We start from the raw sequence: 14,434 nt of genomic DNA, 5'->3' as shown, positions 1-14,434 counted from the left end.
AAAAAATAATACTAACCCAAAGTTCACGGACCTAAAATGATATTTTCAAAGTTCACGGACCTAAAATGATACTTTGACAAAGTTCGTGGACCAAAAATGATGTTCCCTCTTTTTAAAAAATAAAAAGAATACTAGTATTAAACCTGATTATTGTAATTACATCAGCGAAAATGTATTATTTTGCCCAAATAATATTCCATAAATTAGTGGCTATTAATTTTCAAATCATAAATGCACCCCATACATATACATCAATTAAGACGCCCCAAATAGTTTGGCCATTGATAACTTTGATTTCCTATGATTGGCTAAATGGTAGGTACTCCTTCTCATGCAATATTATTGATAATACCGATTTTAATAAATTACTGCAGTAAGTATTTATCTAGCGGGAAAATTGTTTCCATGAGTAAAAGTTTTGTTAAAAAAAATTGAATGTTATTTATGGATGTCTTATGTCTAATAAGTAATTGTTGCAATTTTTATGGACACAGAAAGTAGGAGCAGTAATATAATATTCAGCGACTTTTTTTGAATAAAATATTGAATAATTCGCTCGAAGTTAATTAGGTGCAAAATAAATAAATAATTATGTTGGCGTGCTCAATCTAAAAATTCAACTCTCCATGGGATTTAGTAGCCACATTTGGATTTCATTTTTATTTAATTAATTAATGCATCGGCTGTTGAATTGCAATTTTTATCACCATCTTCATTTTTTTTTTAAATCAATAGATTCAAATCTAAAATATTTGGCTAGCATTAATGAATCTATCACTAACACAATCACCCTACTTTAACTACACGATTGAAATTCATTTTACTTACTTCAATAATATGAGCCTTTATTTAATTGTGCAAAACACACGAAATCAATACAAGAGAGAGTTGGAAGGCCGAAAAGCAGAGTAGTAAGCAGACGACTTCCTGACACCCTACATTTGCTGAATTCTTGAAAAACAAACCAAAAAAACTTGTCCTAATTTCAGTTACAAACATTTAACCACCCAAAAGAACCCACCTTTCCACACATACATAACTCCCTTCTCACTTCTCTCTCTCTCTCCATGAGGCTGAGAGCCTAAATGCATAACCACTGCTCTTTCATAAACTACTCAGATGGTGGTTGAAGAGTGCTCCGGCGGCCGCACCGTGGTGGTTGGTGTCAAGCTCGACTCATACAGCAGAGAGCTTCTCACGTGGGCCCTCGTTAATGTCGCTCACGCCGGTGATCGCGTCATCGCCCTTCATGTCCTCAAAAACAACGGTGTGTGTGTGTTTCTCAACCATTTTTTTGTTTGTGGGATCATTTTTTATTGACCAATATGTGAATTGGGAGATCATGGGCGTATAAAAATGCAGTCTTGGATTGAAGTTCAAACAATTTGATCCCTTTTTTTGCATCCCCTTTTGTAGTTTGTGAAATTTTATTGATTTGGTGAGTTGGGTTTGTGCAGAAATTGTTGATCGTGATGGAAAGTCATCCCTTCTCTCCCTGGTTAAAGCCTTTGATTCGATTCTTGAAGTTTACGAAGGATTCTGTAATTTAAAGCAGGTAAACTGTTTGTCAATATTACTACTGTTTTACTATCCCTTTTATTATTTATTTTACTTTCTGGTATATTCTTGAAATGCGGCACTTCATTATTACACACTTATTTTGGTGACGTTTCTCATAAATTAGACTTTACCTGAGTAATTTGTCAAAAACTGTCGGTGGATCTAAGCTGCTAGCCTCAAGAATTTATTACAGTTTCATTTATGACAACTATGACTTTCCTAAGCTTCTGACACAAATCTTAATCTATTACTCCATTTTCAGACAATCAGAACTACCTGGGTTTGAGTTAGTTTAGTTTAGTTCCACTGATGTTTGTTTATTTTGATGAAAAAAGTTGAAATTTGAATTTTTTTTTACTATTTGCATTGTTTGAACAAAAAGTTGGTAATCTGTTGCTAATAATGTAGGTTGATCTCAAACTAAAGATATGCAGAGGTTCATCGATTCAAAAAATTCTCGTTCGTGAAGCTAAATCTTACTATGCATCCGATGTTATAGTAGGAACGGCTCAGGAACATCACACGGCTCGTTCTTCAGCATCTGTAGCTAAATACTGTGCGAAGAAACTGTCAAAGGAATGCTCTGTGTTGGCTGTTAACAATGGCAAGATTGTGTTTCACCGTGAATCCAGTTTCGTGTCTCGTGTTTGTGTCAAAGGTAGTCTTTTTTTTTTCTTTCTCTTTTTCGTGATTGTGTACTAAAGAAATTCTATCAGACATGTTTGCTCATTCTGTTGCCTTTGATCTTGACTTGGGCAGAGCTCGAACACAATCGTAGAAATGGTTTACTTACTGCTCTGCAAAGATCATTCAGCAAGAACATCAAAGTGCTCAACGAAGGTGGTGATCCTATTAGGCCAATGCTGGCATGGGGAGAAGGTGGCTGTGGTAAACCAGACTCCGTTGAGCGGAAATGCTCGATTTGCACGCCAGATTCGGTGACATGGCATGAGTCGTGCAAGGGGCCAGCTGAGGAGCCTTCGAAGGATGAAGGTAAGAGGGAGAGGGATTCTTCGATGGCGATTGTTCCAGTGAAGAAGGCTGAGGTTGTTGCATCTGGCTCGGTCTCATTCTTGTTGAGGGGATTGTCTGAGGTGAAGCCTGGTTGGCCACTTCTTCGTCGTGCCATGGTTTGTAACACCAGTTCTTCGCAGATTCAGCAAGTGAGGCAGATCTCCGTGGTTCAGTGGGCATTGAGACTACCGAGTAGATATTGTTTGTATATCGAGAACCTGTCTAGGAAAGACTGTGACTCCTCAAATCATGAACTAGATGGAGAAACTGGTGCAATTGTTCCTGTTGGGAATGAGGCCGCGCCTGTTCCATCGAGCTCAAGGTCCTTGCCGGAGGAGCTGGAGGGCCTTCACGAGAAGTACTCCGCCACGTGTCGACTGTTCAAGTTCAGGGAGCTTGAACTAGCTACCTCCAACTTCAGACAAGGTTTTTTTATTTGCTAAATTGATTTGGATAAGTTGTTATAGTTCGTTTTTTCGCTTGACTGTGTAGTTGTATCTGTGAAATTCTAGGGAATATGATAGGTAAAGGAGGCAGTAGTCAGGTCTATCGAGGTTGCCTTCCCGACGGGAAGGAGCTTGCCGTGAAGATCCTGAAGCCATCTGAGAATGCTTTGAAGGAGTTTGTCCTAGAAATCGAGATCATCACCGCGATACATCACAAAAACATCATCTCACTCTTTGGATTCTGTTTTGAGGACAATCAGCTTCTCTTGGTGTATGATTTCCTATCAAGAGGAAGCCTTGAAGAAAATCTTCATGGTAAATTTCAGATACCAAAAATGGTCTTATGTGCCTATGAATCTTGGTTTTGTTACCTAACAGAATCGACTTTTGAAAAACTAGGCGATAAAAAGGATCCACTCTCGTTCAGGTGGAACGAGAGATACAGGGTCGCTATAGGCGTTGCTGAGGCTTTGGATTATCTCCACAGCAGAGAAGGGAAGCCTGTGATCCACAGGGATGTTAAGTCATCAAACATACTCCTATTCGATGATTTCGAGTCTCAGGTGATGATTAATAGTTAATACTATCAACTACATATTTCATTTCATATACTTATGTATCCATCACTCACCAATTCTTTTTGATCACATTCTCAGCTTTCAGATTTTGGGCTTGCTAAATGGGCATCACCGAATTCGACTCACATAACATGCACAGACGTTGCTGGCACTTTCGGGTTAGAAACTCTTTTTTCTGCTCAGCATTCTTGGATTGGAAAACTGTGTCACTCATCATGTTGTTCTGCTCAGATATTTGGCTCCTGAGTATTTCATGTATGGGAAGGTAAACGAGAAGGTAGACGTCTACGCCTATGGAGTAGTTCTTCTCGAGCTTCTCTCGGGGAGGAAACCGATAAGCAGCAACTGTCAAAAAGGACAAGAGAGCCTTGTTATGTGGGTATGTATGTTCTTTTTGCTTGTTTGGATGTGATGGACAGTCTTATTTATCTTTGAGAGCATTCTTCTTGCTGATTTGTCAGGCAAAGCCGATTCTAACCTCGGATAAGTTCACTACGTTGCTCGATCCAAACCTAGGAAGCAACTATGATCATGATCAAGTGGAGAGGATGCTTCTAGCTGCATCTCTTTGCATCAGACGTGCACCACGAGCTCGGCCCCAAATGAGCCAAGTAAGTCATTTCTAGCCTTTCTCATCACATCCATTATTTGACTCACACCAAGATGAGATTTCAACTCAACATTCTTGTGGACAGGTTTTGAAGCTTCTCCGGGGCGATCCTGAGGTCGTGAAGTGGGCAAGGCTGCAAGTGAACGCCTCTGAGGGGCCGTCACACATAGAAGCTAGCAACTCCGTGGAAGGGCCGGATGCAATAGGCGATGAAATCATGTCACGGACGAACCTGCAATCTCATCTCAACCTTGCAATGCTCGGTGTGGAGGAGGATGACTCGCTCTCACTGAGCAGCATCGAGCATAGCGTTTCCTTGGAAGATTATCTACGAGGCAGGTGGAGTCGCTCTTCGAGCTTCGACTAGCCGTGTGTGTGGTTGTATGTTGGCATTTGTTAGTGATGGTGAATGTGGGGTTGGATGAGAGGTTTGTTTGTAGGTCTGTCCTCCTCCTTCCCTTAGTATAGCTGTGAGAGTGAAGCCAATAATTAGGTTTTTATTCAGCAAAAAATGATGTATTTTGGCTGTTGAAGCCTCCAATCAAAGTGTACTTATATAGTGATTACTACATTATAATAATGTTGTCATATTCATGCTCTTCTTTAAATCAGATATTGTTCTGTAGTAGATAAGGTGAATTATTTAATTTATATTGAAAATTCATGATAATTAATTTATACTATTAATTTAATTTATTTTATTAGCCTCAAACTTTCATATTCTCTTATTTTAATTTACATTTACTAAGAGTATTTTTGTACGATTATAATCTAAACTTAAATAGTATAAATTAATATACCAAATAGAGTTAAAATATCTATTTTACAATATTATTTAGCCTAAAACATGTATTCATGTCAACTAATTCACACAAAACTAAATAGCATATCTCGTTTATTAACATGACAAATTCTACTAAGCACCAAACAATGCCTTAAAGTTTGAATAGCTGAATAGGAGTATAATTTTAAACATTTATAGTAGTAAATTTTTACAATCCCTAAAGCAAATCTATTTTCACATAAGATATTGAATAAATTTTTACAATCCCTAAAGCAAATCTATTTTCACATAAGATATTGAATTATTTTCTTGTCATGATCTTTAATTTGATACACAAGGAAATTATATCATTTCCCATAATATGCCCACATATATTTATTTTAATCAAAATTTTCATAATATAAGTGACGAAATAGAAAACTAAAATAAAGGAAAAATCCCAAAAATAAAAGGAAAAAAGTTTAAATTATTTTAATTTTCGGCCGCCTAATTTGAATAATTCAACAAAGAAAAGAATACCCACATTTCTAGCTCACGCAAAATTCGACCAATCGCTGCCGCGCAATGGATCTCCCCCCGCCGCCCCCTAGCTTCCGCCGCCACCACCACCACCACCACCACCTCAGGTATGAAAACGTCCTCCGTCCTCCCAATTTCACCCCCCAACCCTATTCCTACCACCCCCCACCCCCGCCTCCATCAGATACCCGTTCGTTGAATATTACTCTTCCATTGAAACCCTATTTCCACCCAACCCTTCTTCCGCCCCCACCTCCGAGGGAAAACACGCCCTTGCGAATTGTTTATAATTATCCCAGGAGAAATCCTGTCTACGAAAATGAAAATTGTACTCGGGGCCGTGCTGATGATGCACGTGAATTGCCTGAAAATTGGAACCGAGATTTGCGTTGGGGTGCCACGGGAGTTCATAGAAAGGTTGCCGAGGCTGAAAGAGGATATCGTGATGGATATCGTGATATAATTCCTGAGAATTTTGAGTTGTATAGAAAGAGGGATGGTGACAGGATATGTGATAGTGGTCTTAGTGATTGGGGTTCTGACTTGGACAGAAGGGGGGACTATGATGAGAGGAGTTTGGATAGTGGTAGGAATGATTGGAATCGTGACTTGTACAGGGAGTGTGATTATGATGAGAGGAGATGGGATAGTCGTATGATTATGAACTACCGGAGTTGTGATTTGTACAGGGGTCCTAGTTTTGATGATGAGATGAAACGGGACTCTATTAGGTCCGCTGGAGTTTTGTATCGACTGGGAAACAGGCAGCCAGAACTTTCTGAGAATGATCTAAGGTTTGGTCGGGTTTTGTCTCGACTTGGAAACAGGCCACCAGAATATGATGAGGATGATCTGAGTTTTGGTGGAGTTTTGTCTCGATTGGGAAGCAGGCAACCAGAATTTGCTGATAATATTCCGAGTTTGGGTAGATTTAGTGGTAGGTTAGGGACTGGGGTTAGTAAGGGGGGGTTAATTTGGCCTGATAAGAAGAAGAAATTGCAGAAAAAGAATACATTACTTAGGAGTCAATTAGGAAAAATCCATAGCAGGCACGGTGGAGTTTTAAAATCTCAGCACTTTGCAAATGAGTCTGGTATATGTAGTTTCAAGGTCGAGGGAAAAGGGTCTGCGAAGACGGGGATGAAAATGGAAGTTAAGAGAGAGAGGGAGCAGAGTCCTATGGAGCTTGCTATTTCATTTAAGTCAAATGCTCTCTTGGCAAAGGCTATTGAGGTGCCATCTCATCCAGCTACTGAATCAAGAGATTCTGCAGCTAACCAGGATATTGTTTCAGATTACCAATTTTTATCTCAGGAAACTTCACCAGAGCATATGGATAAAGGAGGAACAAATCAGCCTTTGCTTGGAGCTGATTCACGGATGGAAAGAGATTATCATGCGATCAAAGTTGATTCTTGTAAACCCTTGGTCCCTAAGAGGAAGAGGAAAAGGAAAAGGAAAAGGAGCAATTTGAACACAAAATCTGCACAGAAGAGGAAGGGGAACACTTTGAGCACAAGATCTGCATCGTCATATGTGGTCCGTAGCGTAATTACTCGGTGTTCTGGCCATGCCGAGGGATTGCTAACTACTACTGAGAATGCTGACCATGTGCACCAGTTGAGAGCTGATGGGGTTGCACAGCAGGCACATGAGAACTTTTTATCTCAAGAAAATGCTGCTTGTGGAGACAGTTTGTGTTTCAATCCGGATGTGGACATTTCTAACAAATATGTACATGATGAAGCTTCTGTATGTGATGCAGATAGGGATGCAATCAAGCCCGTTAACCTATATATTAAAGTTGGTAGTGATACGGAAGATGAAGTTAGTGAACATCCTAATCTGGTTGAGACAATGCAAATGGAAAAGGATGCTATCATCTCTGATGTAGAATTTAAAGATGCTAACTCAGAGGACATTCTCCTAAGCCATGCTGATACAGCCCAAGTGATGTTAGATGCAAATCATTTCAGAAGTTTAGAAGGTGCTGCTGTTACAACATGTCCAAATGTTGCTTCTGAGGAGACTTCACCTGAGTTTGAAGCATCCTATTTTGATTATGTGGGAACTGATCTATCGCATAACGTTTACTCTGTTGAAGGATCTCCCAAGATGATAAGTGACGGAGAAGCTGGCTTATCTGTTGATAATTCATCCCCCAAGGTGATAAGTGACAAAGAAACTTGTGTATCTGTTGGCCGCTCATCCAAGGTTATTAGTAAGAGGAAACGTGAAGGCTCTCAGGTAGGTCTTTCGGGTACAAAGACCAATGTGAATGTCGAAACAGTTAGAATCATTGATGATGGAATTACAAAGTGTTTGCCAGAGGGTATTGTTACTGCTATGGATGGTGACTTTGTTGGTGAGAGAGATGGATGCAAGGATGTTCTATGCATATCAAAGAAAGTTAACGGCTTACAAGAAGGCCCCTCTGGAGCTGAAATTTCAGACTTACAGGTTCAATTTACTGCAAATGGCTCATTCCTGGGCCACCGTAAAAAGCAGAAACTTTCCAGCCCAAGATCAAGTCTCTCCTATATTTCTGAAGATGATACAATTGCAGTTGGGTTCAGTAAGGCGCCAATTCTTGAGCAGCATCCCACCAGGCCATCTGAATTGCGAGCTGAGCAAAGTGGGGATACTTCATCAGCATCCATAACCATCACACAATGCCGAACCACTGATGTGAGAGGTGATGTTAGTATTAATGACTTAAATTTTGCAAATCGGGATGAGAATCTGGTAGAGGGAGACAGATTACTAGGGAGTGATGATCTGGGTTTAATTGCTAGTGGCATATCGTGTTCTGACAGAAATGGTCCCAGTGCTTCTGATTCTGGAGATGAATCGTTAGCATCTAGCTTTGACATGCAATCTTGCATGTCTTCTCCTGAAGGGCTGCATGTTTACTTGGATTCATGTATTTTGGGAAGCACTAGGACATCAGCCAGCCTATCAGATACTGAAATGATTCGTCACAGTGAGAAAATCTCCAACAAAAAGCATGTGTTTGCTGATCCAAAAACCAGTTCTCTTGGGAAATGTTTAGAGGCAGCTGTAAACAAATCACAATCTAATCCTGGCATTCCACAATCTCCACATAAGGACACCAGTCAAGTGGTCAAAAAACTTTATCCTGTACATGGTAAACTAACTTGGCATAAGGACCAGGCTCCTTCTGCTGTTACTAAAGTTTTGCCTATGCATCATCATTTAAATTTTAGTAATACGAGGAAATTATATTCTTCTCATACTACAAAATCAAGGACGTGGTGTAGAACTGTTGACCCTACTGCTGCAGTTACGGAACCTAATGCAACACAGGAAGCTAGACCTTTACAGAGTTCATATATACGGAAAGGTAATAGTCTAGTGAGGAAACATGTCCCATCAAATGACGCTTCACATGGATTGCCTGGTTCAAGTTCCTCAGTTTATCGGCTAAGTCCTTGCCCCAATACTAAAAAGAATGACCTGGCATCTCAGTACAAGACTGGTGATGCGGATGTGTTAACTCTGAAGAGAGCAGGGCAGGTAAACACTTCTGAAACTACAAAAGCACTGACCCAAAATTGTAATAGGAATTTATTAAGTTGCTCTCCTTGCAACTCAGAGGAGCCTTTTCCCGTGAGTAATCCTCATGATTGTCCTCCCAAAAGTTTAGATGTCATGGAGGAGAGTATAAAGTCATCTCCAGCCCCTGAATGTCGAACTAATTCAGTCATCAACTCAGATTGCCAAAGTACAGCTGCAGAAGGGAACTCTGGGAAGAAGGTTATCTATGTCAAGAGAAGATCTTATCAATTGGTTGCGACTTCTAATTCTGATGATACATCTATATTAGGGGTGGATAATAGCCAGTCACGATTATCTGAGGGTTACTACAAAAATAGGGAAAACCAGCTTTTCAGAGCATCACCAGAAAATGACGTCAAAAGAGCGAATGAAAACCCTACCGCGTCTAGACTGGTCTCTCGCTCAATTATTCCTAAAATTTCTACCAGAAGGCAATCTGGTTTTGCCAAGAACTGCAGATCTTCAAAGTTGGCATTTGTGTGGAAATTACATGATAAACAGGCTTCAGAAAAGCATAAGAATTCTTTGGGAACTCGAAAAGTCTGGCCACGATTATTTTCCCCTAAAGTAGCTGGTTATTGGAGAAGTCTTATATTGGGTATGAAACCGTCCCGTTCCAACATCAGGTATGTGGTTATCTTCTGCATCTCCTCTTTTTCATTGCTGCAACTGCAATACCTTTTCGTCTTTCTGAGCTGGTTGGAACTAAACAAACATGCATCTGTTGCATATCTCTTTCTTCATCCGAGTTGTGTAGCCAAAAACTGCTGGTGTCAAGAAAGAGAGGTGCAATTTACACTAGATCAAGACATGGATATTCTCTTAGGCTGTCGAAAGTTTTAAGTGTTGGTGGCTCTAGTTTAAAGTGGTCGAAATCAATTGAAAGGAACTCGAGGAAAGCCGAGGAGGTTTGTAGAGCTCAAGTACTCATCGATATTCAGCTTAAATCATGTACGTAAGTATGTTATATTTGCTTTATTAATAGGAAGCTACAAGAGCTGTTGCTGCTGCTGAGAAGAGGAAAAAGGAAGAAAAGGGTGCTGTTCACATTGCTTCAAAGGGTAGAAATCATGTTTCTCGTAAGTGGGTTCCTAGTGTAAAGATGCATCCAGGTATGCCGCTCTGCAATCCTGGTGTGGCATTTAAAAAAAAATACTTCTATAGATAATTAGAGATGTACTGGATGTAAAATGCTTATTAATATTCCCCCAGTGTATATAACACTTCATGTGCATTTTTGGATCACGTAAACAGGTGAACGAATATTTCGTATTGGTTCAGATCGATACAAAATGGATCCAACAAGGAGGACTCTTCAGAGGATCACAGGTGGCTTTATATGCCCTTTCATTAGCTTCTCTGTCATTTGTGTTGGCCAATTTGTCATATTCTTCTATATTGTGTAGATTAACCAGCCTACTCTTTCCATTTTCGCAAATATATTTGCAGTTATTTCATGAAAGCGTTTATATGTATTTTTTTACGAATGGGTTCTTATGTTCTTCTATGTTTCTTGAGCATTTTCATTGTTTGAATGCTATGTATGATTTACTGTAACTTTGGAGCAACTACTCTGATCAACTGCCTCTGTAGAGTCATATATCTTTGGTTTTTGGTTCTTTTACCATTGAATATGAGAGCTAATCTGGTTTTTCTTGTGTTTCACAGTGATATGATCATCACTGTAGCCATTATTTGTAGAAATCTAATCATCAGATCTCGGCTCTTCTTGCATAACTTGCAGATAATGAATCATCATCATCAGTAACTCCTCAGTCAAAAAAGAATGTTAAGAGATCTTATATCCCCAGGAGATTATTGATCGACAATGAAGAGTAAGTTCTCTTGCATGTCTCTGCTTCAGGAATCTTGTGCTTTTAATTGAAGAAGTCCTTTATAAATTTACAATTTTTTACTAGCAATGGAGATGCAGTAACAGAGACAGGCTTTGAGCACATTTTTAGTGGTCATTTTGATATCTTGAATTTTGTTTAGATATGTTCGAATTGGAAATGGTAACCAGCTGGTTAGAGATCCAAAGAAACGTGTCCGTGTCCTTGCAAGCGAGAAAGTTCGCTGGAGTTTACGAACTGCCCGATTGCGATTGGCTAGAAAGAGTAAATATTGCCAGTTCTTCTCTAGATTTGGAAAATGCAACAAGGATGATGGGAAGTGTCCGTACATCCATGATCCCTCTAAAATAGTAGTTTGTACGAAATTCCTGACTGGTTCATGCACCAATAGCACCTGCAAATTGACGCACAAGGTAATAAGTGATTTTTGTCTTATGGTGCTCAGTGTATGGTATCTCTGTGTATTTATGCAATGACTATTTTTTATGTAGGTTATCCCCGAGAGGATGCAAGATTGTTCATATTTTCTGAAAGGTACTGAGTGGTGCATATTTTGGTTGTTGTTGGTCTTCGTCTAAGATCAACAATCTAGTATCTCATTCTTGTTTTTACAGGTTTGTGCTCCAATGACGATTGTCCTTATAGACATGTACATGTCAATCCCGATTCAAGTGTTTGTGACAATTTCCTCAGAGGCTACTGTGCTGATGGCAATGAGGTATTACTTGTCTCCGCTTCTATGTTCTCAAGTTTTGAATGATATTAATCTTTTGTGTTTTGCTATTCTACAAGAGGAGTTCTTTTCAGAAAACACAGGGAATGACAACCTCAGCTTATTGCATTATTTTCAAATATAGCTTCTTTCTATCCCTTTTGTCTCCTTGTTGTGTATTGCCTGTTAAAAAGTCCACCCTCAAGCTAGAGAGCCGGATTTTGAAGCACAGCAAAAGCTACCACCATATTCCATGGCATGCGATATTTTAAGATGCAACACGCGCCAGTGCTCATGTTTCTGAACTTGCAGTGCCGGAAGAAACACACCTACGTCTGCCCTGCTTTTGAAGCAACTGGAGCGTGTCCTCAAGCATCGACATGCAGGCTACACCATCCGAAAAAGAAGACAGAAATGAAACCAACTATCGAGAAAAAGGTTGTAAGAGGCCGCTACTTTGATGGCGGACTAGTAGGAGTTGATGACTGGAGCTCAGCATCGGCACCTGTCGAGAAGCTCTCGTCAAAAGGTAAGGATGACATAGTTGTGCATGAAGGACAATTCCCTGATTATATTAGCTTAGAAGTTAGTGATAATGAACTGTGTGATGATTATGGCGTCGAATCGATATAGCGTGTCGTACTTATATATATTGTCTCCAGCCATTGGCAGCCGGTAGACGAACAACATAGTTGTAGAGGTGCAGGCTAAGTTCATGATGTGTAATCTATACTTGTAGGTTTGACCGTTTCTAGTCACAGTTTACAGGTTTAGGTATAGGATTTTGTAAGAACAATTTATGAAATGAAATTTGAAATTAGTTCTTATAACACACAAAAACTACTTATCCTCGAACAACAAAATGAGGACTCAAGTGCGAGAGACAGAGAGAGAAGAACAGAAGCATCGCAGGATCAAACATTGCTGCTGCCACCTCAGTTTCAGGCTTTCAGCCGTAGAACAAGAGACGATGAAAGCGGAATCTGAGACGAGGAAGCAGCCGGGAGGTAATAGTGGCTCAGCAGCACCAATAGGCATGCCCGAATTTAACCATATGCATATTACTCTTTTGTGCTCGAAAAATAGTCTATTTTGCTATTGTGTTGCGTTCATCAAAATTAATCCATTTCTATTTGTGATAACTTTTTTCACTACAAATTGGACGTGGATCACATTATCCAATAATATTACTTCAACTAGTTTTTCTCGTAATTTATCGATTCTGCATTAATACTCATCATGATTTTTAAACACTAGTTTTAGAGGAGGAGAGAGTATAAGGATTCAGGTACTACTCAAGTTAAATTTCATAATATAATTCTTGAGCATTTAAAGCGATTTTTTTAGAGTAATAATTAAATCCACTAATAAAAGGCCCACAAAAAGCACCATAAAGGTAACAACTTAATTGAAAATTAGTAGTACTACTCAAAAAACGAACACGCACACAATGAGGCGGAGCCACCAGCGGAGGCGGCGGTTCTCCTCCGATTCCGACGCGGATTTCGAAGAGGAAGAAGAAGAAGACGCCGACGACGCGTCGTCCTCGGCGGCGGCGCGGCGACGGTTGAGGGTGATGAAGTGCCTGTCGTGCAAGGAGGACTACGGCGATCGCAGCGCCGGCACGTGCCGTGAGTGCTACGAGGAGGCCGGCGAGACGGAGGAGGAACACAAGCGAGAGATTGAGGAACTCAAGTCCAAGGTCAATTTCCTCCGTCTCCTCTGTTCCACCTCCAACTCCGCAGCTAAGGCCAACACCCCCTGCTTCTCCGACGTCGTTTTGGTCGCCTGTGGATCGCCGGATTCCCCCGATATGCTCTGCAACTCCCCCTCCATCCCCGCCCATCGCGCTGTTTTGGTACACTACAGTCTCTCCTATACTTACAATTCTATATTAGCTCAATTTTTTAAATCCAGTATAATATCCATTATCTCGATCAAACCGTGATGCTACAGCAACTGATTGTTCGATCGCACATAGTCTGGATTTAGCCCTGTGTTATCAACTTTAGCAAGTTCTCCTGCTTAATCATTTCTACATTATCTCGATCAAATTACACGCAAACAAGTGTAGTTTTTAGTATTTTTATCGATCAATCCGTGATGCTACAGCAAATCATTGTTCAATTATTTGGTAGCTGCTTATTCGTAGTTTGTGGATTGCTACACAGGCGAGTCGATCGCCGGTATTTAGGGCAATGCTTGAAAACGAGATGGAGGAGAGGCTGAGCGGGACAATCAAGATGAAGGACGTCTCATATGATGCGCTCCGAGCCTTCGTCAACTATCTCTACACCGCAGAAGCTTGCCTTGACGAGAACATGGCTTGCGATCTCTTGATTTTGGCTGAGAAATACCAAGTGAAGCACCTCAAGACCTACTGCGAGAAATATCTCATGTCCAGACTCAACTGGGAGAATTCCCTCCCTTACTACGCCTTCGCCCACCAGCACTGCGCCAAGACCCTGCTAGACTCCGCCCTCTCCCTCGTCCTTGACCACATGGACAAGGTCACCAAGCGGGACGAGTATGCCGAGCTGGTTGACAAGGATCCCCGTGTTGTCGTTGACATCTACGAAGCCTATCTCTCCAAGCAGATCAACACTGCTGCCACCAAAGATTCAACACCCAAGGCCCCTTCCTAGCTGTGAGTTGCTCTATTGCAGTTTGCTTTGGGATCAATTGCAAGAAACATTCCATCGAACATGTTGGGTTTATTTGTGATCGACAAAACTTACATTTAGATATAAATGATAATGGCATTATCTATTATGCATAT

At 40.5% G+C, this 14,434-nt stretch overlaps 3 protein-coding genes across 3 annotated transcripts; all 3 read left to right on the top strand.

The window, feature by feature from the left end:
* The first annotated feature begins 891 nt into the window (after positions 1 to 891).
* LOC121786012 (probable receptor-like serine/threonine-protein kinase At5g57670) lies at positions 892 to 4,816 on the top strand. The gene is made up of 10 exons (XM_042184520.1): positions 892 to 1,267; positions 1,458 to 1,555; positions 1,969 to 2,218; positions 2,320 to 3,000; positions 3,087 to 3,335; positions 3,420 to 3,583; positions 3,677 to 3,756; positions 3,830 to 3,977; positions 4,060 to 4,209; positions 4,294 to 4,816. The coding sequence occupies exons 1-10, from the start codon at positions 1,120 to 1,122 to the stop codon at positions 4,573 to 4,575; spliced, it is 2,250 nt and encodes a 749-aa protein (XP_042040454.1). The 5' UTR covers positions 892 to 1,119; the 3' UTR covers positions 4,576 to 4,816.
* A 719-nt stretch (positions 4,817 to 5,535) lies between these two features.
* On the top strand, positions 5,536 to 12,487 carry LOC121786003. Its single transcript, XM_042184509.1, has 9 exons — positions 5,536 to 9,716; positions 9,848 to 9,998; positions 10,076 to 10,202; positions 10,345 to 10,419; positions 10,835 to 10,925; positions 11,086 to 11,356; positions 11,435 to 11,477; positions 11,558 to 11,661; positions 11,968 to 12,487. Exons 1-9 carry the CDS (start codon positions 5,557 to 5,559, stop codon positions 12,286 to 12,288), a joined length of 5,343 nt encoding a protein of 1,780 aa, XP_042040443.1. The 5' UTR covers positions 5,536 to 5,556; the 3' UTR covers positions 12,289 to 12,487.
* A 584-nt stretch (positions 12,488 to 13,071) lies between these two features.
* Positions 13,072 to 14,431, top strand: LOC121785985 (BTB/POZ domain-containing protein At4g08455-like). The gene is made up of 2 exons (XM_042184489.1): positions 13,072 to 13,513; positions 13,827 to 14,431. The coding sequence occupies exons 1-2, from the start codon at positions 13,106 to 13,108 to the stop codon at positions 14,298 to 14,300; spliced, it is 882 nt and encodes a 293-aa protein (XP_042040423.1). The 5' UTR covers positions 13,072 to 13,105; the 3' UTR covers positions 14,301 to 14,431.
* The last annotated feature ends 3 nt before the right edge of the window (positions 14,432 to 14,434 follow it).

Source organism: Salvia splendens, chromosome 2 (genome assembly GCF_004379255.2).
Source record: "Salvia splendens isolate huo1 chromosome 2, SspV2, whole genome shotgun sequence".
Taxonomy (NCBI): Eukaryota; Viridiplantae; Streptophyta; class Magnoliopsida; order Lamiales; family Lamiaceae; genus Salvia; species Salvia splendens.
This window is presented reverse-complemented; position numbering and strand designations above follow the sequence as displayed.

What these genes read in the sequence shown, in the direction of transcription:
- LOC121786012 (XM_042184520.1), top strand. Translation starts at nt 1,120, where the DNA reads ATGGTGGTTGAAGAGTGCTCCGGCGGCCGCACCGTGGTGGTTGGTGTC. An exon ending in GACGTTGCTGGCACTTTCGG is followed by an intron (nt 3,757 to 3,829) that starts GTTAGAAACTCT and finishes TGTTCTGCTCAG; the next exon opens with ATATTTGGCTCCTGAGTATT. An exon ending in AAGAGAGCCTTGTTATGTGG is followed by an intron (nt 3,978 to 4,059) that starts GTATGTATGTTC and finishes CTGATTTGTCAG; the next exon opens with GCAAAGCCGATTCTAACCTC.
- LOC121786003 (XM_042184509.1), top strand. Translation starts at nt 5,557, where the DNA reads ATGGATCTCCCCCCGCCGCCCCCTAGCTTCCGCCGCCACCACCACCAC. An exon ending in CCGTCCCGTTCCAACATCAG is followed by an intron (nt 9,717 to 9,847) that starts GTATGTGGTTAT and finishes CGAGTTGTGTAG; the next exon opens with CCAAAAACTGCTGGTGTCAA. An exon ending in ACTGTGCTGATGGCAATGAG is followed by an intron (nt 11,662 to 11,967) that starts GTATTACTTGTC and finishes CTGAACTTGCAG; the next exon opens with TGCCGGAAGAAACACACCTA.
- LOC121785985 (XM_042184489.1), top strand. Translation starts at nt 13,106, where the DNA reads ATGAGGCGGAGCCACCAGCGGAGGCGGCGGTTCTCCTCCGATTCCGAC. An exon ending in CCGCCCATCGCGCTGTTTTG is followed by an intron (nt 13,514 to 13,826) that starts GTACACTACAGT and finishes ATTGCTACACAG; the next exon opens with GCGAGTCGATCGCCGGTATT.